At 47.4% G+C, this 27,226-nt stretch overlaps 1 protein-coding gene across 4 annotated transcripts in view; it reads left to right on the top strand.

Moving 5' to 3' along the window:
* Window positions 1-27,226, top strand: part of EDAR (ectodysplasin A receptor) — a 93,983-nt gene that overhangs the window by 17,818 nt on the left and 48,939 nt on the right. For 3 of the 4 annotated variants that reach the window (XM_088026670.1, XM_088026667.1, XM_088026669.1), the window contains exon 1: window positions 4,599-4,653. The exons of the other annotated variant lie outside the window; for it this stretch is intronic. In XM_088026670.1, coding sequence (XP_087882796.1) covers window positions 4,627-4,653 — 27 coding nt within the window. In that variant the 5' untranslated portion in view covers window positions 4,599-4,626. Of the gene's footprint in view, window positions 1-4,598; window positions 4,654-27,226 lie in introns of those variants that run through there. 4 annotated transcript variants of the gene reach the window in all.

Below are 27,226 nucleotides of genomic sequence, written 5' to 3'. Positions count from 1 at the left end.
CCGCAGGGAAGCGCGGGGCTCTGCGCATCGCCTCAAAGCCCAGATCCACTTTGACGCGAGCCTTAGCGCCGCTGTGCCCTCCAGGAGCAGCTGTCCTGCTTCACTCCTCCTGTGTTTAAAGTCTGCGTTGTCTCTGTGACCCGCATCAGATGCTAACTTCCCCTGAAGCTCCCTGGGCTGGCGTTTCTGTTATCCTCTGTGGATCCCTCACGGCCTGTTCTTGGCTGTTCTTTTGCTCTTAATCACACTGTGCTGGGCATTGTTATTTCAGTTTTTTTTGTGTTTCTGTCTTTCCAACTGGATGGTGAGGCCCCAGGGACTGTGGCTTACTCATCTTTCACTTCTTTTGTCTTTCTTTCAGCACTGAAATGGTGCTGTGCATTTATTAGGCACTTAGTAAATTTCTTTAAATGACTCAAGGTAAAATTCCTGTACTTAGTAAAAAATTAGTCTGAGAAATGGAATAAACAGCTAAATTGAAACAGAATCACCCCACTTTATAGCCCTCACTGAATTTGTAATTGTCTGTGGATATCCCCACTGGATCCCCAAAGGTGTGACCCGCCTGTTGTCGGAGGCCTAGCAAGGCTCCTGGCCTTGCAAACATTTGACAGATACACGGTTCATGAGTTTGCTGACTCTTCTCTCCTCACTGGAGGCGTAAGCCAATCTGTCTTCCACCGCCACATTTCTGAGTCGTACAAATCAATAGCAGCAAAAACAAGACCAAGGAGAAAATGGGTAATTTCAAAAGAGGTCTTGGAAAGACAGAATCTAACTGTGTATCTTTTAAAAAGGTTGGGGGAGGGGGGGCTGGGCACTGGGACCCGGGCAGGGAGAAGGACAGAAGTAAAGAAGGGCATATGGCAGACTAAGTTGGATCTCGAGCATTCTCTTCGGCACATCAGACCAGAGGGCTCGTTTCTCAAAGCCAGTGCTGGATAACTGAGATGAAGAGGAGCTGGAGGGGGCAGATGTGTGTTCTTCACTGGGCCTTGTGGAATCTACTTGTCAAGGAGTTAAAACCGTGACTCTTACACAGCAGAAACTGAGTGTGTGTCAGGGATTTATTCTGCTCATTAGTGACGGGGCCCATGAGGTGGCAAAGCTGCTTCCAGAAGCATCTGAGGAACTGGATGCTTAGAGGCATTTTTTTAAAAAAGAATGTTAGGATCACAAAACTGCTTAAAGTCCTACAGAGCAATGAAATTGTAATCTTTGGGGTTACCTTTTCTACAAAGCTAAAATCTGCAAGCTGACATGTAACCTCACAGTGGTGTGGCCTCCAAACAGTGGATAGCAAAGCCCCACCAGGCACCCTTACCCGGAGAGTTAAGTCATCTTGGGCAGTCCTAGGTCATGGTGGGCCACACTGCCCTTCCAAGTTGTGTTATTTGCAAGTGTTGGTTCTTTGATCAGGGTCAAGTTTTAGGCCAGGGTGACCCAGAGGGCTAAAGGGAATAGCCCTAGGAAGAAAAGAAATCCCCTTGGCTATTACCAGGGGAGTATGGACAGTGAGGCCTCACTCAGGCCAGAACGCTGCAGCCCATGGTGCTGCTCTCCAAAAGCCCCTCCGCCCAAGTCTGCCCGGGGGCCTGGGCAGGACCCAGAGGGCTGGTGACAGGAAGGCTCTTCCCGCATCCTCCGCTTCAGCCCCAAGGAGCCACCGTGGCTCAGAAAAACTGCCCCTTGCTGACATGGAAAGCTACAACCCTGGTTTTCAAAGTTTAACACCCATAAGGAGTTTTGCACCATTAGCAAATAAATACTGCTTTTTTTGTCTTAAGCTTGTGCTTTTACTTTCTGTATCTATATTTACGATGTACATAGTATCTTAGTATAATAGGATGTCACATGTAGATGATGCTAACTCAGTCTTTTTGCTATTAAGGATGTGCAACCCAAAAGAGCTTGGAGACCTGTATTCACATCCATTCCTCCTCAGGTAATCCAGTGTGTCTGAATCACATGGAATCTCATTGAAATGCAGATTTTAATTATTATAGGTCCAGGAGGACAGAGATTCCACATTTCTCACAAGCTCCCAGGTGATACTGATGTAGCTGGTCTACACAGCACACTTTGAGGAGACAGCAGGTTCTGGCTCCTAATCTGTAGAAAGTTGCTGACCCAGCGGCCCACCTGGAGGTGGTGTGCATCCAAATGCCAGAGTTGAGTGAAGTGCTCACCAGCCCACCTGCATTCCAGAGATGGGAGCAGTGCCTGCACTAGGGTTACCCAGCGTGGGTTAACATTCCCCATCCATCGCTTGCTGGTATTATAAACTTAAAGAAGTTATTTAGCCTCTCTGAGCCCCAGTTTGTAAAGTGAGTAAGCCACAGTCCCTGTAAAGTGAGATCAATAACAGCACGTCCCTCAGGTTGTTCTGTGAAAGTCAAATGAGATGGTGTGTGTGCCGCCCTGGGCACAGTGCCCAGGGTGTGCAGGATGGGGGCTTCCGGGATGCAGGATTCTGTTTTAAACCCAGGACCGTGGAATGGCTGGTCTCATGGTCAGTGCTCAGCAACACATCTGCATACTGTCTCTATGGCCCAGGCTCCGTGGCTCCATTCTTAGGTGTCTGTCCAGCTGTGGGCGTGAGCGCCGGCACTGCCCCTGCCAGAGCACTGGCCGTTCTTTGAGCTGCGGCTGCTGGGGCGGGGGCTCCATCACCCAGAGCTCTCTCCGACACGCCTTAGGCTTGCTGATCCCTAAGGGCTTCCACCTTCTGTCTCTGCGGTTGCTCCTCTCAGTAACATTGTGACACGAGGAGAAATTTATCTTAGTGGGCTCTTATTTTCCTTTTTTAAAAATCCACACATGAAGTCCCCAAACAAACAGAAATCCATGGTCTAGTTTTATCCAATAGATGGTGTTATCTGGAGCTCTGAGGGATAGGGGGAAAGAAAATGGTTTATGAAGTAAAAGCGAACCAATTAAAAGATCAGGCTCCCCTTAACTTTTTCTACAAAGACCCACTTTTCCATGCACGGACAACACCCAGTTCTTTTCAGGTTTTATAGCCACCTCGTTTGGGCAGAGAAATCAGGAAGTCACTTGCTGCACACAAGACTGTTATAAGCCTCTTTGATAATAATAATAAAAAGAGGATGAAAAGCAAGTAAGAAACCCGTAAACACTAACTTTAAAGACCTGAGAGCAGTGGGCCTCGCCTTTCCTCTGCTCCCTTTCTTACCTGCAAACCCCTAACCATATTTTCTACCAGCAGTCACTGCAGCCTCAGGGAGAACATGAAATACTGAAGTAAAAGAAAATTCTAGCCTTTGATATTCTTAATTTTTTTTTTCTGATTTTCTCTGTGAAATATGAACCCACCGCTGATTATCCCAGGGACTTGATCTCAAAAATACAAGATGGGCTGGTGCCGGTGGGGGAGATCTTGGTGAAGGGGGTCCCACTCTCTGCTCCCTGCTTCTCTACCCACTTTGGCTTCGAGTACCATGTTTGTGGAGTTGTTTGTCCTACGTGGCCACCAGTGCACCCCGTCCCAAGGAGGCCGGTCCTCCCACTGCTGCCCTTTAGGGCCAGCTCCTGGACTTGGAGCGTGGACCCTCACAGGGAGCTGGGAGGAAGGCCCCCTGTAGGGCAAGCACTGCAGAGGCTCATTTTCTCAGCGCTGTAACAAAATGCCGTAGCTTGGTGCTCCTGAAACCAGATGGGTTCTCTTACTACTGGGATGAACTAGAGAAGTAGAACTCTATTATCACTGCTATCTAGAGGAAAGACAGTCTCTTCCTCAGAGGCTCTTGGCATTGTCTCAAGGAAGGGGTATGATATATGGCTGAGGTCACAGGCTCCATGCTCTGGCCCCACAGGACCAGTGAGACGTCACATAGTGGGAATTCCTGTGCCCCATGAGGAACACTGTCCCAGGCGACTCAACCCTCGGTGGGCCTCCAGTGCTGTTGTACAATCTCAAAGTTTCGGGGTGACTTAATGTCACTCCTAGATCCTTCACCACAGCCCGTACATTCATTGTAAAGATGATCCAATTAAAAATGTTAATAATAGACATGACCAAGATGGAACTTGAGCAGCTAGTAAAATTGTTGAATACATTGTTGAATACTTGGAGTTTAATTCATGAGAAGAAAGCAGGGACAGAAAAGACCAGGAGGAGGGGATTACATCAAAGTTAGTCTGATCTAAACACCTTGATGTGCTAATGGCACCAAGTGCTTTAGACCCAAGGATACGGTGATGTCAGATGCTTTACTTGTGCACACTTGGAGCCCAGTTGGAAAGGGGAAGGCGTCACTCACAGATAAGGGAACTGGGCCCAAATTTTATAACCTAATTTAATTAGCACTGATCTGAGGTTGCTGGTACCTGGTTTTTCCGGTTTTCAGGAAATATATCTTGGCCTGGGGGTGATGGAGTACTGAGGGAGGGCGAGTTCAGGGAGGGGTTTGGGGGGTGGGCTGTGAGACTTGAAAGGCCTCAATATTGAATTTCATCTGTGATGTGATAAAACCTCAGGCCTCCCTCTCTTCACCTGCCAATATGTACAGAAAGCCACACCTCTCCTACATCAAACATTCAGTTACGATAAACCCCAAGGTAGAGCGAAGGAGACTTTCAACTGTGGCAGTCACTGGAAGGGAAATGAAAGAAGTACACAGACACCCAAAGGTAAGAGGAAAATACCCAAATCCCTCTAAAGTCTGTGGAGCTCAGGAGGAGAAAATCCTTACGGGGTGGAAGCCTTCTGAAGATCCTCCTGTGTTTGCCATTTCTTTCTCTCACTAGGAGACCTGTATCTGGGGACAACTGGGGCATTTATGGTCATTAAAAGATGTAACACCTACCCATATACACAAACGCATATATTTTCTGATTTGTGGGACAATTTAAGTGGGGCAATGTGAAATAAGGAGTAAGTTTTTAGGGAATTAGTGTAAAACAAGCAGGTTGTGTTACTGAAGGTAAAGAACCTTATGGTATTCAAAATACAGAGAGAGTATTAAGCTGAACATTATAGGATTTAATTAGAGTGAATAAATTATTCCTTATTCTCAAAATGCTGTGAAGTATGTTTCTGTTGTGCTACATGGTTTGAAGAATTTCTACCATACGTGCTGTATCTGCTGCTCTCTTGAGGCTCATGATGAAGGATGGGTCTCCCAGGGGAAGCCCACCCATGGGCTGGTGCCACCACTGAATGAGCTGAGAGCTCAGCCTAAGGGAAACAGCGTGAGTCTTTTATTTTGTGAGCTTTCATATGGATTTATCTTCAGTGTTTTTCTTTCTAGAGTGATTTGCTGTTTACTGTTCTATTTTGCTCACAGGAACCTGGTTCTTTAAATAGGAGTGTCTGAGTTGTCAAAATCTCATCCTTAGTCACTGGTTACCATGTTTTGCTTTTTTTTTCCCCCACAAAAGTGCCTTTCTCTTAATTAGAATATGAACTTTTATTTCCCATATTTTGGGTTTCATATTCGGTGTAGGGGAAGAATGAACAGTTGCCTGAGTCCATTTTTTTGATCACAGTAATATGTTGGTGGGGTTGCTTTGGAGCCACCATGTAACACAGAGAGGGGGGTGATTTGGTTTAGAAGTCACATGACCTGGGGTGTGCAGCGGGCTCTAGCACGATTCACCAGTGGGACCTCAGAAAAATCCTGGAACTCTCTGAACCTCAACCTCCTCAGGGGTAAGGCTCACCCCGTCTCACAGGAAGACCACAGCAGGGCGGGGGGGGTTCATCTGGATAAGCCTAGATATTGTAACTAGAAAACATTTGAGAGGAGGGAGGAATCTGAAAGACCCTCTCCTGTCCTGCCCAGTGGCGTAGCCACTAGCCACACGTGGCTTTGATTAAAGCTAATAGGCATTAAAAATCCAGGTCCAGTTACACTAGCCATGTTTCGAGCACTCGGCAGCCACATGTGGCTAATGGCCACCATACTGGGCAGCTCCAGGCTCAGCTGCCCCATCTTATGGCCAAGGAAGAGGATCTGAGAAGTGAGTGCGGGACTGGTCAGCGCTGGAGTTCACTGTCAGTACAGAGGGTGTGGACATCCCTCCAACCAGCTCCCGCTGTCTTCCCTCTGCCCACATCTTTTCAGGAAAAGGGGGGAACTTACAGAAAGAAGGGGCCCCTCATTTGTAGTTTGCAGGTCAGGGATGGACACTTCTACGAGACCCTCAGCCTGGGCATTGCCCTAAATTCATCACAATGTCCTGAAGAGCCCCCAGGTTCATTCTTCTGCTGAAACCACAACCTGCTGTTGCAGATGATAGAGTTTTACAAAGTAGTCTCTAAAAAGGCCTCTCGTAACTGATCTGCATCCTGACTGCATGAATGTCAACAGCCGATGTGAGGGCAATATTACACTATAATTTTGCAAGATCAAACCATTGGGGTAAAGAAGACACCAGGTCTCTGCATTATTTCTCATGACTGCATGTGAAGCTATAGTTATCTCAAAACAAAGGTTAATTTCTTAAAACGTCCTTTTGCAGCTCTTACAACTCACAACTTTTTCAATTCAAGAATATCTGCATTCTTTAACACCCTAGAAACGGATTGTGGACAGCCTTTCAATGCAAAGTGAATTTTCTCCTCCCAGCTCCTAAGAACCCCGGTTTTACTAAATTTAGAGTTCATGATAGTATTTTACTTACAGCAGCCATTTTGCATTGCCACGGAATTTCAAATAAGAATACATAGCATAAAGCTTCACAATGCAGTTTTTTAAAGCTAAAGCATCTCTCTTGTGGGGCTCAGGCACACAGCACCAGTGATGGAAGTTAGGGAAGGCACAAGGACGTGGGAACTGCACGTGGCAGGGACTGATCTTGACTGGCATGCAGAGCCACGGGATTTTGTTCAGTTCAATTGACTGCTGCTGCCGAAAGGACTGGCAGGAAGTAGGAGATGGCAACCATAGTCGGCAAACTCCTTTCCTTGGCATCTTTGCTGCCTTCAGTTCTCCTAGAAAATACTGGGATTGTTTGTGGACCTTTAATGCAACAATAGAAAAGTGAGGATCTTTGAATTTGTGCTCAGGGTCTTAGACAGAATTTGTGGCCTTGAGAGGTGTGTGCACTGTCGTCATGCTGGGAAGCGGAAAAGCAGAAAAGCAGCAAAGCAGAAAAGCGGCGTCCTGGCGGCTGGTGAGAACATGGGCCTTGGGTGGGAAGTCTTGGTTGGACTTCCTTTTTCATCACTTAGTATTGGTTGTGTGAACATAAACAATTCACCTAACCTCTTTAATCCTCAGTTTCTTTATCTGTGAGACAGGCACAACAAAACCCACCTGTTTCATAGGATTGTCATGAGATGTAACTTGGGTTCATCCGTGTGAAGCACTTGAAGGAATGAACACGACTCTCTGCAGTGGGCAGTGTGCTTTTGTGGATTCACAGAACCACAAGGAAAGGCCAGGGTGGGGGTGCCTTGAAAGTGTCCCATGTGCTGGCCCTGGACGGAGTTCATATTCCCACTTGGATATCTTTGTAGATTTCCTTTCTGTGCTTTACAGGCAAAGTCCAACGGGGAGAAAATCTCTCCGGGATTTCATCCAAACTGTTATATTCTGAGACAGGGTGTTGGGAGAAATAGCTCATGACTCATCCTACAACTGCATTTCCTTTCCTTGGTTTCCCTGAACACACCTGGGGTTTTCGTACAAAATATAAGCTTGGAAAAATGAGAGTTGGCCTGGCCACATGTAACATGGACACACTGCCTCTGATCTTTCCCAGCCTGGTGACCACTCATGAGACAGTGAGCCCAGCACACTCAGGCTGCAGAGCTGGGCCCAGGACCCCTTGCATGAGAATAAGTTCATTTTGACCCCCAGAGCTTCAGAAAAGAAAACAGTTGTTAACACCGGCCACTGCTCATTTAATATAAATACCTGTTCTTTTTAGAATCTCCATAACAAAAAAGGCAGCCCCACCTATGACATATAAATCTAATGTTTGTTCCTCAAGAACTTGGCTTGTCCCTCTTGGGTCCCCTCTGCTCCAGGCGTCCCCATTGCACAAGTCCACCACAGAAAGGGTTCTTGGGAGGATTCCTGATGAGGGCCTGGCACCAGCTCTCCTGGGTGAGTCTCAGAGCAGCTGAGCCCATGGGAAGAGAAGCAGCTACAGCAGATCCACTGGGAGAGGCCAGGCTGTGATGGGGTGGCTGGCCTCCAGGGATGCTGGAGCCCCCATCTGAGTGACCACAGCCAGGAAAGCCCAGGGCTGGTGGCTCCTGTGGGCGGGGGTGTGACCTTAAGCTCTAGCCTCCTTCCATGAGGACTTCCCTTCTGCTTGTCTAGAAGGGAGAGAGCTGGATGGTGCTCCCTTGCTTCATTCTGATTCTTTGTTTCTGTCATTACAAATCATTCTCGTTTTTCTTCTTCCCTCTACAACTGCAAAATCTAGTCAGGGACCACCAGAAGTCCTTGGTGGTGGCCATTCTGCAGAATCTGCTCCCCACCTGCTGGGAGAGGCATTGAGGGAGGTACCATAAGGTGGCTGAGCTCTCCTACATCTGTGGATCTTCGACCCAACAATTCTGTCCCTAGGAATTTATCCTAAGGAAAGGATTAGATTTCCTTGCACTGTGTGAGTTATGTATAGTGTGACATTGATTATAACAGTGAAAGAGCTTGGGGGATGGGTTAACTACTCATAGGATATCCATGTGGTGGAATACTACGCAGCTATGCTCCTGGAGAATATTTCATGACAAAGGGAGATGTTCATTAAATCATTAAGCAAAAAGGATACAAAACTCTTTGTACAAAATGATTCTCGATTAGATATATAGATGGATAGATAAGATAAAAGGAAACATCAAAATCTCAATATTTCTGGATGGTAGGACTACAAGTGCTTTCTAGGTTTCTTCTTTATAACTTTACATATTTGAAAATTTCCTACGATTAGTATGTATTGTTATTATAGTCAGAGAATTATGGAAAAAATGTCAGTGAGGCTGTCATGAAAGAGGTCATGGTCCATTGTTTTGTTTGTTTTGTTTGGAGGGCAGTGGAGACAGAAGTGTGTAGCCCACCTGCTTCCTCAAGCTCCTTAAAAAAGTTCTAGGAGATACACTTGATGATCTGGCTTTAAGAAAGTCAGATATCAAGTATTTTGGAGGAGCATAACGGTGACCTGTAAAGGCACTCACCACCAACATCACCTTGTGAGCTCAACCCATCCTCCACTAAAAATTCTAAGGTACCGATCACCTGTTCTTTGTTCAGTCTCCTGGGAAAGCACCAAGTCAGGTCCCAACACAGGGTTAGAACTTTGGGGAATCCACTGCAATGATCTCCACCAATGGAGAAATGAGCCCAGAGAGACTGGTGGTTGCCTAAGGTAGCCAGGCTGAACCAGGACTAGGGCCCACCCTCCCAACTCCCCTCTACTTAGCACTGTGTCACATCAGTAAGTCCCTCCTATGAGCTGCCTTCAATCCTGGTTGCTAGTCGAGAGCTAGCAACCTGCTCCCTGGAAGGCAGCATTTTGTCAAACTGCCAGTTGCCTCCCCTTAGTGCATCATGAGGTTGATACTGTGGGTCAAGACTAGTGTTTATTCTTTTTAATGGAATGGAATACATAGTATAACATTGAATCACATAGTGGGAAATATTAGGTAGAAAGGATGGTTTGTAAATCTTTTACTCCAGTTATATGTGTATGTGCCTACGTGTACACGTGTTCAAAAGACTTGGGTTCATGGGCACAGACCCTTGGAAAAGTCAGTGTCTCAGAAGACACACCTTCCTCATTTTCATACAGTGTTTTATGCCAGGCTGTGGAATAACATGCAGACATACTCTGAGGAAAGCCCCAGCCTTGGTCACTTCTGTGAGGCCAGTGGCCCACCGTGACTGCCCCAGAGGACCCCAACCATTCACCGGGCACCCAGACCTGAGTGCTCCGGATGCACCCCACGCCTAGGTGTTGGCCTGGCTGGACACCCCAGAGTGTGAGGCCCCAGCTCCCCTTCGGCCAGTGACAACAGCAGCAGCTGGGCTCCTGGGAAACCTGACACTTGAGTCATTTCACCACAGGTTTGAATGTCACAGGAAAGCAAGCATTCAAAGATGCAGTATTCTGGTCATGAAAAACCAGGAGGACACCAGATTGGACCAGAGCAGGGGGAACTCCATGAGACAGGCTCCTCTTGCCTGGGAACATGACACTTGAGCTTCTGCACACCAAGTTTGGCTCGCTTCTTCCCTCCACGCCCCACCTTCCTGGGACTTTCTCAACACCAGCTAAATGGCAGTTTGTTTCCATTTTTTAGACTCACCTCTGGGCATCTGGCTCACTAAATCCTCTGTATCACAGACACCAGGAAACTCATGCTTCCTTTCCATCCGCTTGCTTGCTGAGGAAGCTGATTGCCAGCTTAAGTCCCTTTCTCCTCTACCCACTAGGCTATGTGAGTCCCCAGGTCCCCAGCCACAGGCATCCATGGAGCTTCATCGGCCTGCTGCCCACACTTGGCCTTGCAATGACTTCCTTTGGTTTCACAGAAATCTTGGCTTCACTGAGTCACCCCCACCCCCATATACGCACACTATATTAGGCATGATTCCAACATGTTCTCAGAATCAGGAATTCCAGGGAAGCCACAGAGAGCTAGATGTTGACACAAATGATTCTCTGGCTCTCGCCCATTTTCCAAGCATGACCTGGAGAGCACCACGTCCATTCTCCGTGGGTGCCAATTCTGATTGCCTCAGCCCCCATCTGGAGGTCGCTTCGTGCGGAGTGGCCAGAGGAGGGTGGTATGTCATTAGGGGGCTGTCGCTCCCAGATTCTTCCACGATTCTGTTGTCATCCCGCTCCAAGCCTGGTGCCTTTTTTCAGCCAGCTGTGAGCCTGGAGAACCCATACCCTGCCTTGGTCTTTCGAATTGACCTTAAGGTCACAGCATCCCAAATAAGCCTCCCTCTTGGGCTTTTAGGTTTCCTGAAGCACCTGATGTCTCAGGCCATTTGAGCAGAGGCCTGCTGCAGAGGCTCAAGAACCACACTTCAGCCTCTGACTCCAGGGGTGAGCGGCAAGAGAAACGAGTGCCCGACTCCTGGTTTTGCCATTTCTAAGGAAGGGTCCTGAAGCATTGGAGTGGGTGTAAAGTGCCCCCCAGCTGCCCTTCCTGCCCCCTGTGTGCTGTGCACTCTGTGTCCCAGTTTTTTTAAACACTTTGCTCTGTCCTCTGCTCCTTGCCTCTTCTCCTCTGTCCTGCCCTCACCCTCTGCCCCCTGCCCTCACCCTCTGACCTCTGCCCTCACCCTCTGACCTGTGTCTTCACCCCCTGACCCCTGCCCTCACCCTCTGCTCGCCCCTGCCCTCACCCTCTGACCCCTGCCCTCATCCTCTGACCTCTGCCCTCACCCTCTGACCTCTGTCATCCCCTGACCCCTGCCCTCACCCTCTGCCCCCCCACCCTCTGACCCCTGCCCCCACCTTCTGACCCCTGCCCCCATCCTCTGCCCTTACCCTCTGACCCCTGCCCCCACCCTCTGCCCCCCCCTTGCCCTTACCCTCTGACCTCTGCCCTCACCCTCTGACCCCTGCCCCCACCTTCTGACCCCTGCCCCCATCCTCTGCCCTTACCCTCTGACCCCTGCCCCCACCCTCTGCCCCCCTGCCCTCACCCTCTGACCTCTGCCCCGACCCTCTACCCTCACCCTCTGCCCTCTGGCCCCTGTCCTCACCTTCTGCCCTCTGGCCCCTGCCCTCAGTAAGCCCTTCCCCACAAGCCTTCAACTTCAGCCCACTGAGTGCATTTGCCTGTTTTTATTTTCTTTTTTTACCTGCTGAAGGAAGGAATATTTCATGGTTATTAATGAAAGTGATAGCAATCCCTTGTGTATTTATCTTAGATTATGTGGTCGTTATAAGATGAAGTACCTCAAGCAGTCAGTCTGCGGTTGATTTGAAAACAGACGAGTCTCAACAATGAGCTTAAGGAAAGGTGTCAGGTATAAATCTTGTCTTCAAACAGTCAGGGTGCATTCCAGACTTCAGAGACACTTCTTTGTATAAAGGTGCTTTCTTCCCCGCCCCCCCCCGCCTTTCTTTTCCTTGGGCCTGGAGGAGGATGAAAGTGCAGGGGTGTGTGCGTTCGTTCGTTTAGTCTGATAATGAGGGCGAGGCTCACGGGCATGGTAATTTGGCAGCTTTGGCACTTCCTGTAACAGTTTTAATTTTTTTTTTTTTTTATCCAAAGGCTGCTTAAAGACAAACATTTTTTGTTAAACTGCTGGTAGTTCATTTTCTGCAGGAACCGTGCAATTAATCTTGTTTATATTAAAGAGACAGGTTGCCTTTGTCAGCTTTCCTGAGCTATAATTAATGAAGATCAAAAACGTTACAAAGACATAATATTTAGCTTACTGCAGATGAGGCTGGGCAACAGCTGCATCAATTAGAGGAGCAAAAGGGAAAACAAATATCCTTTCCTTTGGAATACCTCAGATACATTAAAAAGCAAGGATCCCGAGGTGTCCTCCCTCCACCAGCCTTCTCCGGGAGGCCTGGTGAAAGATGGGGTTTGGACATCAAATGGTGTGTAATGCCCCATCAATTATGCTTTACATGCAGTTGGGGGCACCACATGTCTCTCCTCACTTAGCTGAAATGCATCCAGGTGTGTGTGGCTCTGGTCTGAGAACCTCCTCACAGAGAAGTCCGTGAGGAAACTGGGACGGCAGGTAGAACCTGGCAGAACCATCTAGCCCACTGGAGACACTAAACACAGCCAGGCCACTTCACTTAGAGCCTCTGTTTGAGGGACCGTTATTAGGAAAACCCAAACAGAACCGATGAGGTGTACTCCCAACGGCAACATCAGCAGCCCCGCCCATGACTTCCTGACCTGGTGACTAAGACCTGTGGTCTCCAAGTGAGAGTTTAAGAGGGATCGCCTCTGCCTCTAAACCAAACAACGTGGGCTTTCGTCTGCCTCAAGATGCCAGTGGCAAACAGCCGCCTGGGAGCCCACTGGGATACTTCATGGAGACCTGGAGTGGCTGGAACTGGCTGTCAGTGGCAGCCATGCCGGTTCCCTCACTCACAGCTCAGGAAACAGGAGTGGGGGAATTGTAGAAAGTAGTGCAAAGTCAGCCAGTTGGAGTCATCACCTTCTCTGCTGGGCTTTACGAACCTGGGATCCTAATTGCAGAAGTCCAGAACAAGGAAAAAAATGCCAAACAAATCATAAACCAAAGATTTTCAGCAAACTCTGGTGATGCAGGATGGTGGCTGAGCAGGTGGAAGGAGCTGCCCATAATCGGGTATCTACAAAGGAAACTTCAGTCCATCAGCCAGGTCATAACCATCTAACCAGAAAAGCCCCCCGTGGGACCCTTTTGCACAACGCCATGTGCAGCGTCTACCTGGAGGGACTGACAAATGTCAGAAGCTTTCTATCTGAAGGACTTGGTGCACAGCTGGTGGGCAGTAGGTGGAGGAATGAAGTGATTTCAGTGGCATCAGGAACACCCAGTATTCAAAAGCAAACTGTGTTCTTACCCTGAACTAAACCAGAAGCCATGTCTGGGTCACAAAGGATGCCTGTACAGGGGCCGTTCTCACACATCATGCCCTTAACTTCATAATTGCACTTTTATGCATCAGTATCGTCATTGAATATCATCAGACAGCCTTAAAGATGCTTATTGCTCGGTATTTGTGATAGTAAACCTTGGGAAATGACCCGAAGATCAGATATTAGGGGATTTGTTGATTGAATTATGGTCCATGCATATAGTGGAATAGCTTGGACCCATTAAAAAGACCGTATTTTATGAATAATTAAAGCTGTAAGAAAAAAAAGCAAACGCTGAGTAGCACGTATACTGCTATCCTAATTTCAGTCTTAAAGATATCTATGTGCAAATAGAAGACTGAAAGAAAATGCATCAAAATGGATTGTTTATGATTTTTATTTCTTCTATTTTTCTTTTATTTTCCAATTTTTCCATTGCAAAAAATTTCTAAAATTGGAAAACAGCTTGTATTCATTAACACTTACTATGCACCAACCACTGTTAGCACTTTATACATATCATCTCATGTCATTCTATTAGTAGCATAATTTTACTAATGAGACAACTTAGATACAGAGATAATTAAATTATTTGCCCACAGTCACATAGCTAGTAAATGATCAAGCCAGATTTTGAACCCAAAAACTCTGACTTAAGGGTCCTATATGTATAATCATCACCCTCTAATGCTATTGTTCAAATCAGTTTGTGAGTGCCTCCCTAGGAAAGATGCACCAGTCACTTGCAACCCTGTATGAATTTCTGTATAAAATTATTTTCTTAGTGACAGCTGGCTGAATCAGAATCACGGAGGGAATGGGTAGAGGAAAGCAGGTAAAAACAAAGAATTCGGGGACCTGGCAAAACACCATACAAGGCACAGGTCTAAGTGAGAAAGGCACTGCCTGGAATGGAAAGACAAAGCATATGCTTCACAAGTTTGCCAAGAGGAGTTGGTAGGGAATCTTTTTCCAAGTATAGTTTCTGGGCAGATGGCCACATGGATGGGGTAGAGGCCACACTTACCCAAAGTTAGCAGGGTCTCCAAACTTGGAAGAGAGAGGGCAGGTTGGTTTCAGAACATCTGTGAAATTCCATTAAATCATGAACCATTCAAATGATAAACAGAAATTTCAAGCCATATAACCTATGTCTCGATTCATAACCATCTGCCCAGCACACTACCATCGTCCTGCTGGTTCTGGATTGGGATTCTTGTTCTGAAGAGAAAATGGTCTGAGACACAGAATTCATGCCATAAGAATGTTTCCTGTGCTCTCTGGGCTGCTGTAACTGAAGGATCTTAGAAGGAGGTGATGAAGGAATTGGTGGGTCACAAGTGTTAGTTCTCTTCTTCAACTTTCCTGAGTGACAATAGTAAGAAGTCTTGGATGGGACAGTCTCTTACATAGAGAGGCTCCTTGAATTCTGTTTTTCTGGCCCTAGAATTTTTATCATGCTTTTCAGGAGAGAGCTGAGAAGTGCAAGGATCTTGGCAATCTTCTGTGTCCCATTCGTAGTTTATAGAAAAACATTATTTTAAAGACTATCCATGTTCTCGGTCCCTTGTATGAACGAGTCTGGTTCAACTTCAGTTGATTCTTGGACAAACAGATGATGGTAAAAGAGCAGAGAAAAGACTCGGAACCTCTGAACCATTTTCTTCTGTCCAGCTTGCCCCCTCTGTCCAGTTTTCTAGATGCTTCCTTTGTTTCCATTGCCACCACCCTACTTTGGGACCTTATTTTCATATACCCGCCTCCAGTGTCTCATCACTCACAGCTGTCCTGCAAGGACACCATCAAACTAATTTTCCTAAAGAATCCTTTTACTGTGTCCTGGCCTACCAAAAACAACTTCAGAACTGGACAAATATAGGATGCAACTTCAACTGTTTTCAGGCATTGGGCAAAAAGCAACACAGGGCTGTGATCTTTAAGAAAAGAGAGACACATTCATCACCCAACTTTGTGCTGGGAGGCACTTTCTAGACCACAGTGAGGCCAAGCAGAGAGGCCATCTCACTGAGATGAAAAGGCAGATACTGGAAGTTGGGGCTGATAATGTATCTAGAATTTGTAAGACAAGACACCATATAGGAAAGAGCTACACCGAAGGGAGCCCTATAAACTGGCATAAGGGGTCCCCAGGGGTCCTTGGCCAAGACTCAGCACAACCCAGCAGAGAGCAGCTCCCACAGAGTTATGGGCTGAACAGAGTTCAGAAATCTCACAGAGCTGGGAAATTTTGGAGTGCTGGCACAACCGGGGTGGAGAAGGCTCACTGAGAACTTTAGGCCATCAAATGACACCCCCAAAAGTCCATGCTTAGGTATAAGGATCATGCGTTAGGACTAAAGAGAAAAAGCTAAATAGACCTGCCCTAATTAAGAACGAAGTCAAGCCTGACAGTTTCAAGAGAATATGCCAGTAATTTACACATGTTGTAGTGAAACCCAGCACTCTGCTGAAGTAGATTCTCTAAAACATAGCATTATAATGTCCAGCATTCAGCAAAACCACTACCAGACATAAGAAGAAGGAAAATGTGACTCATAATTCAGGAAAAAGTAGTCAATAGAAACAGACCCCAAGACAACAAAAGTGTGGGAATTAACAAAGACTTTAGGACATTTAATATCAACATGTTCAGTGATTTAAGGGAAAAGTTGGACATAATGAATGAACAGATGACAGTTCTCAGCAGAGAAAGTGAAATTATTTTTTAAAAATGGAACTCTAGAACTGGAAAGTACAATATCTGAAATGAAATACTCAAAGAGGGCTTAACAACATGTTGGAGACCGTAGAAGAAAGAGGCAGTGAATTGAATTCAGATCAACTGAAATAATGGAATCTGAAGAAGAGAGATTAAAAAAAAAAAAAACACATCATGTTTTCCTGTTGGTCAGAAAACCTTTGTCTAGTTAACGAAAACCAAATCCTATTATTTAAGGCCCTTTGCAATCAATCTCCAAACTACCTTCCAACCTGATCTGCTAGTACCCTTCCTGTGAACACACCATTTCAACCAAAGCAGTAAACAAACTGCCCCAGCACCACCTTCTACCTCCCCACCCTAGCCCCTTCCATGCAACATGCCCACAACTAAAATTCTTTTCCCTGCCTCAGGTTCTTAAGACAATATCAAATGCCACTTCATCCATGAAATTTTCTTCAGTGTGCCCAACCAGCAGTGTAATTTCTCTCTTTTGATCTCCTCCCAAAAAACAAACAAAAAAGCAAAGCAAACAACAACAAGGAAAAAAAAACGGTGTGTGTGCTTCCTTATGGAAATATTCTTGGTCCTACTTTCAAGGTCATTTGCCTGTTGTCTAAACCCTCTTATTAGACTAGAAGAACCTCAAGAGCTAGTCTGTGTCTTACTCAGCCTTATGTTCCTTTTGGTACCCTAGCAGCCCCTGGAGGGATGATAATGTTTGTTGAATTAATCAGGATATAATAAGACAGTCCATAACATGGATATTTGTTCTGGTAATAGTGTTGCCAAAAGCTTTCACTGCATATCATAGATCTAAGAGAACCTCATGGACTAGTAGCGTTGGACAAACATTTAGAAGTGATCTAATATAATATGCTCAACTGCCCGGCTAGCTCAGTGGGTAGAGCATGAGACTCTTAATCTAATATAATATGCTCACTTTATAGTTAAAAAAATTGAAGCCTCTGGAAAGGAAGCACCACCCTAGTCCAGTGCTCTTTCCTCTAAACCATGTTACCTCTATCTGCATGCCAGTATCTATAAACAGGATTATAGGTAGGATTTGAAACAAAGAATTTCAAGCCCACATTTAAATTCTTATAAGACTAACCCCTCCCATCAAGATGCACTTTATGTGGGAATTCCTTTTGATTCTAACATTCACTACCTGTTAGCAAAGTAATCATAATAGCCTCTCTGGTTGAGTTTTTGTCTGACCCCAGACACAGTGCTGCCCAGATAACAGAAATAACTGACAGCTCAGCTCTTTTTGATCACCTGCTAAGTTTAGGGTTTCTCTAGTATGGTACTGTAGCATGGGCACTGGAATTAGGGTCCACTAGCCAGGACATATTTGCAAGATGGATGTTGAGATGATTCTGAACACACAGGTCCTGTGGGGTTACTGGAGAATGGGAAAGAGGGGCCTCCCACATGATAAGAGTCCACTGAGGAAGAGCACCAAGTACATAGACTCCCTTCAGGATCCTGAGAAACCCCCAGGTAGGTGGTTATCAGTCTGATAAGCAAGCACAAGAAATGGGTGCTCCCCTGAGGCTGGAACAATGCATGGCAGATGGCTCACAGTTGAGTCCCCTAAGGGGGCAGCTATCCTTGGGGAAAGAAGGCTGTCTCACCAAGATTACCCCCTGCTCCTGGGGGCATCCCATATCCAGTGCTTGACTGATGTGGGAGTGTAAAGGCCTGGTCCCGTTGCTCCAATTTAAAACAACTCTGTAGGTCCTGCCTGGCTTCTTCTTCCTTTTTATAAGATTTTATTTATTTATTTGACAGAGAGAGACACAGCGAGAGAGGGAACACAACAGAGGGAGTGGGAGAGGGAGAAGCAGGCTTCCCGCAGAGCAGGGAGGCCGATGAGGGGCTCGATCCCAGGATCCTGGGACCATGACCTGAGCCAAAGGCAGACGCTTAACGACTGAACCACCCAGGCGCCCCCTGCCTAGTTTCTTTGAGGTCTTACTTAGGACTGCTTTTGCAGCCCAACTTCTCACCTTCACATGTGTTGATCCCCAAAGCTCCCCCCAAAGCATTTGGAGGTCATCCCAAATGGCTGACATAAATGTTATGTATTTCAGTCTCCAGTTTGGGGAACTTCTTGGGGAACATGACCTGAGAAGGGAGCGAAGGCAAGGGAAAGTTCCAGAAGAGCAGAGGTGAGGCCTAAAGGCCACGTGGCACTTCAGAAGCACCACTCAGAGCCCTGATAACATGCCATAGGGAGTCACTTTACGCTGCAACATGAAGGAATAAGCAGTCACTTGCTCCTCCCTGATTAATCTGGCCCTGGCTGGGCTCATGTCTTAATGGCTTCAGCCCTCATGAAAGAAATACACATCTCGGAGGGTATTGTCTGCTTTGCCTTGTAGGTTTGAGTATTTCACTATGCCTGTAACATTCAGTTCCCCAGCTGGGAAGCTCCTTCCTGTGATCAGAAATTACGCCCTCGGGGCTGCCTCCCCACAGCACCATGGCCCAGGCAGAGCTCAGTGAATACGGCCATCTGGTCATTGACTTGTCCATTTTGCTGCAGCCAATCTCCTTAGCTCTAGAGGGATGCATTCCACTTACTCCCAGACACACTAGCTTCTTCAAAAACTAAAGGAAATGAGGGCATTAGCCTCAGTGAGCTCATAGAATCTTTAATTTGGAAGGGACATATTATTCTGAGGTCATTTTCCAGTCACATCTGCTTCTAAGGCGGCATGAAGACCTAGCCCATGATAAATCATAAGCTGCATACGTCATTATTTCAAATGAGTCACTCTTTGGTGTTTGGGAAGAAATGAGAACATCCGTTTTCCATATGGCATACAGGGCTGGAGGGGGCGGGGAGGCCATCACCCAAGTGGGCTCTCTGGCTGGGGTGATCATGTCCTGCAGCCCCAAATCAGTCCTTGACCCTCAGATGATTCTTGTTTATGACAGGGAAAGAGTAGGAATCTCATCACAATTGTTAGGAAAAATATGTTTTTATGATAAAGTTAAACACAAATTGTGCCCTGGTTTCCGAGGAGCTATGGCAGCAGGAAGATGATATTCACTTAGAGTAAGTGGATGCACCAGGCAGTGTCATTCCGAAGTGATGGGTCCTAGGCCCCAGCCACATACAACTATTTGTAAGGACAGGACGGCCAGGCTCAGGGCAGCCATGTTTTCCCAGTAACTAGAAAGCAAAATTGCCAGATATTTCTTGTGCTTTTGCTTTTTCCCTTAGAATAATTATTTATTGTTTTTATTCAAAATAGTGTATGCTGATAGAAAAAAATTCAAGCAATATAGAAGAGTGTAAAGAAGAAAGCAAGAAAAATATTCCTAATTCTCCCATCCAGAAATAACCATTACTAACATTAAGTGGACATTCCAAGTGTATGCATGTGTGCGTGTATTTGTAGGTGTGTGTGTGTGTGTGTGTGTGTGGTGTGTGGGGTGTGTGGGTGTGGGTGGTGTGTGTGGGGTGTGTGTGTGTGTGGGGGTGGGTGTGTGGGTGTGTGGGTGTGTGTGTGGATGTGTGTGTGGGTGTGTGTGTGGCTGTGAAGTCCTTGGAGTATCTTTAATACTTTTACTTCTTACACTGGTGAAAATAAAGTAATCCATAGTACATGAAAGAAATGTGAAGACTTCTGTTTTAAAAATAGTCTCTCTTGAGAATAATTCACTCCAAGACAATTTTACTTTTTTTAAAGTTTTTTTAATTGACATGTAATTGACACATATCCTTATATTAGTTTCAAGTACACAGCACAATGTTTCAGTACATGTATGTGTGCACTGCAAAGTGATCTATCTCCATGGTACATTTAGTTAACATCCGTCGTCACACAGTTCAATTATTTTCTTGTGATAAGAAGTTTTAAGATCTACTGTCTTAACAACTTTCAAATATACAGTAACAGTATTATTACTGTAGTCACCATGCTATAATTATATCCCCAGGAATGACTTATTTTATAACTGGAAGTTTGTACCCTTTTTTTTAGGATTTTATTTATTTATTTGACAGAGTTATAACCCCCTTCACGCATCTCCCTCAGAGCCCCCCACCTCGGTCTCTGGCAACTACCCAGTCCTTTTCTGTATCTATGAGTTTGAGGTGGGGTTTTGTTTGTTTTTAGACTCTGCTTAGAAGTGAAATGATACGGTATCTATCTTTCTCTCTCTTCTCTGACTTAGTTCACTTAGCATAATGCCCTCGAGGTCCATCCATGTTGTCACAAATGGCAAGACTTTGTTCTTTTCTGTGGCTGAATAGTATTTTGTTGTGTGTGTGTGCGTGTGTGTGTGTATCACATTTTCTTTATCCATTCATCTGTTGATGGACATTTAGGTTTTTCCCTATCTTGGCTATTGTAAAGAATGCTGCAGTAACCGTGGGGTGCAGCTATCTTTTTGACTTAGTGTTTCTGTTTGCTTTGGGTAAATACCCAGAAGTAGAATTGTTGCATCATATGGTATCATACAGTAATTCTATCTTTAATATTTTGAGGAATCTCCATACTGTTTTCCATGGCAGCTGCATCAATATACATTCCCACCAGTTTTACTCTTTAATACATAAAAACTTTTTTAAGTGTCTAAAAGAGTTTTTAGTTTACAGGCTCTGGACAGAGAATGAACTTTGTAAGAACTGCTTAGTGCTCAGGATAATCCTGCCATCAGTCCCCAGGGGGTTACCTTTATACACAATCCAGTTCAACAAGTTTCCCCAAGCCGCCCCCCCTCAGGTGGATGCTGAGTGTGGGTCCCAGGATCTGCCTCCCATCACACCACATGGAGTTGCCCTGCCCCGTAGGTACTGAAATGGTTATCTGAAGAGCCTCCATAAAGTACAGAGAGAAACAGTGGGGCGGGGGGATTCCAAGGCCTCAGAATATCAGAATAACGAACCTGCACCCAGGTTAATCTTGTACCCTGACTGCCTGTCACATCTGGAATGCTCTCCAGGAACATTTTCCAAGTCCTTAGGAGGACTGCCTGGAGGAGGAGGCTGGCATGTCCTCAAAGACATAACATTTGGAGGTCATCCCAAATGGCTGACTCATTCATGCCTAAAGGGTGGATGTTTCCGATAACAATGCAGAGAAATGGAGGAAATGCACACACAGGCTGGTAATCATCAGTCTGGTTAATTGTGTATTACATAGAGGAGAGGTCAGATGGGAGCACAGGGTGGGGGGTCAACACCCCTGTTATGAGAAAGTTATGTTAAGCTGGTAGCCCTTGCAATTTGACTGTCCCCTCCTATGCCCCCACTTTGATACACTTCAGCTCCTGCTGAGCTTCTGGCTCCTCACTTCCTCCCCCTGGACCTGAGACTCAGTAAGCCCAGAAACAGTCTGATAGGAGCCTATATTCAAACTCATGGTCTCTGCTCGTACTGGAAAGTCTTCCTTGCCCTGGCCTTTTAAGCTTTTCTTCACAGTTCCCACCCCTCTCCATTTCAAAACCTCACATCATACACATCCTAGCTGCCCCATGAAGCTGGTCAGGCAAGACCTTCCAGACGGCACTTCTCTTCCCTTTCCCCCTGCTCACCCTTCCCAGGGGGCTTATCCATACAGCTGTACTTACATGTCGTCATGGCCTGCTGCCCCTCACAAACCTTCACAAGTAGACAGACTCACAGGCCCACACACTGGACCAAGCTAACATCTCCAGAACTCTGTTTTGGGAAGCTCCCAAGGATTGCAAAAGCTTGACAAAGACCATTATGCAGCCATCACCATCACCCATCTCCAAAACTCTTCCATCTTCCCCACCTGAAACTCTGTCCCCATGACACACCAGCTCCCCATCCCTGCTCGTCCAGCACCTGGCACCCACCATCCTACTGTCTGTCTCCAACTGACGACTTGAGGGACCTCATGTCAGTGGAGTCACATGGTGTTTGTTCTTTGGAGGCTCGCTCAGCATATCTTTAAGGGTCACCCCTGTTGTAGCACGCATCAGAATTTCCTCCCTTTGTAATGCAAACTAGTATCCCATTGCATGCGTATACCATATTTTGTTTCTCCCTTTGGGATCCATGGCATTTTAAAATAAATATAGTTCATTTTTATTAGCTGTATTTTTATTGTTAAATCACTTCAGATTCTTTTTCCTGGCATTCTTAGTGGTTGGAATTTAAAACACTGGTGGTCCAAATAAACCAAGTTGTATTCTTTCTACCCTGATCTCCAATTAGCCCCCCTAAAAACTCAAGAGATATTTTCTCTATTTAAGAATTTAATATTCTTTCTAATTACCAGGTTTCCAGGCTTTAAACGTATTTTTTCAAATTTTAATACCAGCATACTCTAGTTCCAAATCCTTTGGCATCATCTTAGGGCTGTTGGCATGGGAATAAATGGCAGTCAGACTGCCAAAGTAGTGAAATATGTAATGAAACACCTAATAAAAGGTGTCTTTAAATGTTGTGTACTTGGATTCATTGGCATAGCATTCCGTATTGGCCCCTGGAATAAACAGAGAGCTCCACTAGAGCGAGAACAGGGAGTGGGCTCAGGAGGGGCTCAGCCACACACACTGCCTTTCTTTGGGCTAATGGCCGCACACTCGCTCATCCTCCGTGCAGCTCCCGTCCCCTGGGCACAGACTGAGGCAGCACGGTGGATACAGTCGCAGCTCCCTAGGCCTTTCCCAGGGCTAGAAAGCTACAGACTGTACTTGTGCACTTTCTGGTTTACAAGGCAAGGTACAATTTCCTGAAATCACCAAACTGGTATACCATGGTGATCCAGGAAACACTGTCTTCCTTCTACCAGGGGAAGTGTCAGAACTGCCAATAAGCAGAGATAGCATGGGCCCTGGGCTTCCCCCGATGTCAGTTCCTCAAGGGTGGGGACCATGTCTCTGGCTTGTGGGTTAAGAGTGTGGCCTCTGCAGCCAGGTGTCCGGGCTCAGCCACTCAGCCTGACCCTGTGAACCTCAGGAGGGTCCGATCCCTGCAGGGTGCCACAATTGCCTCATCTACACAGTGGGAACCCTGGCAGGACCGCCTCGTGGGCTGATGTGGCAACTGGACCAGTGCCTGCTCCTGGCAGGGGTGCGGGCATCTGTGCCCATCCTAACCCAGCACTGAGCTCGGCATGTCTTTATTGAGGTCTGTTGAGTGCATGAATGCTCAGATCCTTCCCAGCCTGTCGTCAACCCAGGAGACCCTGCTTCACCCACTGTGAGAGTAACAGCTGTTTTAGGTTAAAGGCAACAGTGTGGGCTCCATGGCCAACATCTTGCAGTCTTGGTCAGTCTGTTTTACTTTTCTCGAAGAGAATACTATTCCCGCCGAACAGAGGAGTGTTTGCTCCTATATGGCTGGGTGGTACTTACTTGTGCACACTCCTGAGTAACTACCTGCATGGCGCCTTCACACTCAAAACGCTTCTGCATAAAAGCATCTCATCCTATCGTCAGAGAGGCGGGCAGGCAGGGAACCCTGTGTCCCCATTTTAGATGTAAGTTGACTGAGGCACGGTGAGCTTACACAAGGTCATCTGTCGAGACCTCCTCAGGGCTGTCGCTCATGGAAAATAGCGCCCCCTGTGGCGGAACCAGCCAGGCTACCCCACCCCCACCCCACCCCCCCAACCCCCGCTCAGCCCAGGGCTGTGATGGCCCTGGCTGGGTGGCAGCCAGCCCTGTCCCGCCGGGCCTGTGGCACACTGCGGGGCACACTCTGTAGTCCCGCTCAGAAGGGAGCCTGCCAGCCCATCTTCTAGTCCTGGAGAGCAGACAGCAGCACCCCGGACGCTCAGAGCAAGGGCAGACTCCCGCCGCTCTTCTTCCACACACCAGCCAAGGAAAATACACCATAAACTTGGCTCGGGAAATCTTGTTCAGAAAGCAAGCACTCCCAAGCTGGTGGTGGCTCTCTTCACGTTGATTCTGGATCACCCAGACTAGTCGCTACCTGCCTCGGCTAGGGCAATGCACTCTTTTCAGTTGCTTTTTAAAAAGGATACTCAGCACTTCCTCGGTGATCCAGCTCCCCCTCTCTCAAGAGAGGCACAGGGTAGGAGCACGAATGTGGGATGATGACAATACAATCAGTATCACGCTCATATGTAACTTAACCACATGAAGAGTGAGTGAAGCTGTCGAGAAGAGGTTTCAGTTTCCACCCCAGGACCCCTCCGTCTCCCCGAAGAGCCGTCAGAGCAGGTCTGTCCCCGGGGGAGGCCTTTGACGAACCTACATGCACCTTCCTTAGCTCGCGCTCCCCAAGGCTTGCCAGTTACTGTGCTTGAAGAGAGAACATAAAAAACGAATCCTCTTTCAAACCAGTAGAACAAGACCTTGAATGTGAAGGATCCAAGGATCCAAGTTGCTTGCTTTGTGCTGGGACTCCAGTACAGGGGAAAGGGCCTCTCCAAGGGGCACCAAATGCGCCTTCCTGGCCTTGCACCCAGGTCAGCAGCCCACAGAAATGCCACCTGTGCTGGGCCATTACCACATCAGGGGACGAAGGCGGGAGGTGTGGCTGATCCCAGGATAAAGAGCAGGGAGATGATCCACCGGCTAGGAACAAACAATCCCCAGCTTCAAAGCCTGGGCACGTGAGATGTGTGTGTTGCTGCCTCCCCAGGTTCTCGGGGCGCGGACTCTCCCCGGGAGTCCGAACTGCCGTGTGCGTGCGCAGGAGTGAAGCAGCCGTGGACTGGCGCGATGTCGAAAGGGGAGAGGAGATAACAGGACGCCATCCGCTGGAAGCCAGCGGCTCCAGGAGTCTGCACAGGGCCCCCTGTGTGCAGGGGGACAGAGCCCCACTCCCAACGACAGACCCACTCAGCGAGGCTGCCAGTGGCAGTGCCCCCCGAAGAACTGTCCAGCTCTCACGGGTCCACAGCATTTTGACGAAGCCCAGTCCACATTGCACTGACCCTAGGCTCCTGTCTTGACGTGCCCCTCTCAGCCTGTCCCCTCCCTGCTCTCTCTGTGGCTCTCTCTGCAGCTCCCCTGTTCCCAGGCTGAGCAGAATGGTGGAAAGTGGAACAAGTCTGGGTTTGGGCCCAGCTCTCCAGCCTCTGTCTGTGGGGACTCAGGCAAGTCACTCAACCTCTCTGAGCCTCCATTGGCTCACGAGTTAAATGGGGAATAGTGAGGGCCTACCTTGCAATGTTCAGAGGATTCAACAAGAATGTGTGTATGAACACATAGACCCAGCCTGCGCTGGGTACACTCTCCATAAGTACTCCCAGTAGGTTGTGAGGACATCTGCCCGCAGCAAACACACCATGAGGGTTCCACTCCCAAAACACGATGCCTGAAGAAACCTTTCCCTTAGGCACTCCCCGGGTTTCCATTAGATAAGGGTCACAGAAAAGGCACTGCTTTCTCTGACTGGAAAGGAACCTTTGAGTGGGAGGACCTTGCCTTGCGTAAGAGTTTGTTTTGCCCGCTGTAACCCTGCACCCACCATCTAGCCTTGCTTCCATCTCCCTGGACACCCACGTTCCCAGCCTTTCAGGTCCCCAGGAGCACAGCATCCTCAGAAGTGAGGGCCACACGCACGCACTGTGTGGGCTTCTTCTCTGAGCCAGTTCCGTATGCGAGCATAAAAGCGTCTTAGCCCAGAAGAATGTTGTTAAGGACGAGTATTTATAGTGGCGAACAGGCCATTGTCTTCAGTACACTAGCAATCTTTCTGAAGTGACTGAAAAGCTTCGCTGGATTAGCTCTGGGCAAATGCTATCGTTTTTCTTCTCCTTTGAGCTTTCCCTTTTGGCTGTGCTCAAGCTGGTGCGGGAGGGGGCTGCAGGTCTTATCTGTGGCGAGCAGCATCTCTGTGGCAGCCATCAGCGGGGCTGGGGGGTGGCCAGGGCAGAGGGGATGTGAGCAGGTCAGTAGGAGCAGTTTGGAAGCTGCCAGGTGGTTCCTTCCAGACCGCTCAGTGACTAGAAGCAACCATAAGTTCTCTTCTGGGAGCGTCTAGACCAGACTTAAACCAAGCCCAGCAGCAGCCCTGCTGGGAACCTGCCTACAGCAGATGTGCGGTCAGGACTGCCCAGGTCCAGGAAACAACTGGAAACCACTTTTACAATGTAATCTTAGCAAAAAGAAATCAGAAGGGTGAATGAATGAACATGGTGGTGTGTCAGTACTTGGACTATTACTCAGCATTACAAAGGAACAAACTAGTTAAGTCTCACAACCCTGAGGAAGCTCAGTAATTATGTTCAGTGAGAGAAGCCAGATACAAAGAACACATGTGGCATGGTTCCACTCCTGTGAGAGCTAGAACAAGCAGAGCTAATCCGTACTTTCACAACTGGCCCAGCGGGGCAGGTGGATGACAAAGACCTTCTGGAAGCGACAGTCAGTTATCATGACTGGGTGGGGGTTAACAGCGCGTACAGCATCAGGGTCACAGACCTGCACACTGCAAGTGTGTGGATTTTATTGTGAGTTAATCATACCTCAAGAAAGCTGATTGTTTTGGGGTTTTTTTGTTTGTTTGTTTTTGGGGGTTTTGTTTTTTAAGATTTTACCTATTTATTTGAGACAGAGGGAACACAAGCAGGAGGAGGGAAGGAGGGAGAGGCAGACTCCCCACTGAGCAGGGAGCCCGACATAGGGCTCGATCCCAGGACCCTGAGATCATGACCTGAGCCGAAGGCAGACGCTCAACTGACTGAGCCACCCAGGCGCCCCAAAAGCTGATTGTTTTTTAAAAGTATAGTCTTAGCAATAAGAACATAGAAATGTGTGCCATTAGCCAGAACAGTAAGCCATCGGCTCTTAGGAGACATGCGGACCCTGAGACATGACTTCAGTCACGTTGAACTATCCCCCTTGGATGTGCCCATCCACACGTGGCCCATGAGTGTGGAGCACACTACACGTGTGCAGTGATGGAGCTCACTGCCTCAGAAGCAGCTCTTCTCTTGCTCTGAGCCTGTGATGGTGCTGTTGGGTTTTGGCTACAGAAGATGAATAGAAGGCCTGACCACCTT

The sequence above is a fragment of the Eumetopias jubatus genome, unplaced genomic scaffold (genome assembly GCF_037043125.1).
Source record: "Eumetopias jubatus isolate StellerSeaLion01/CBP00866 unplaced genomic scaffold, mEumJub1_p1.0 scaffold_9, whole genome shotgun sequence".
In the NCBI taxonomy this organism is placed as follows: Eukaryota; Metazoa; Chordata; class Mammalia; order Carnivora; family Otariidae; genus Eumetopias; species Eumetopias jubatus.
Note: the sequence above shows the minus strand (reverse complement) of the source record. Positions and strands in the feature narration are given on the sequence as shown.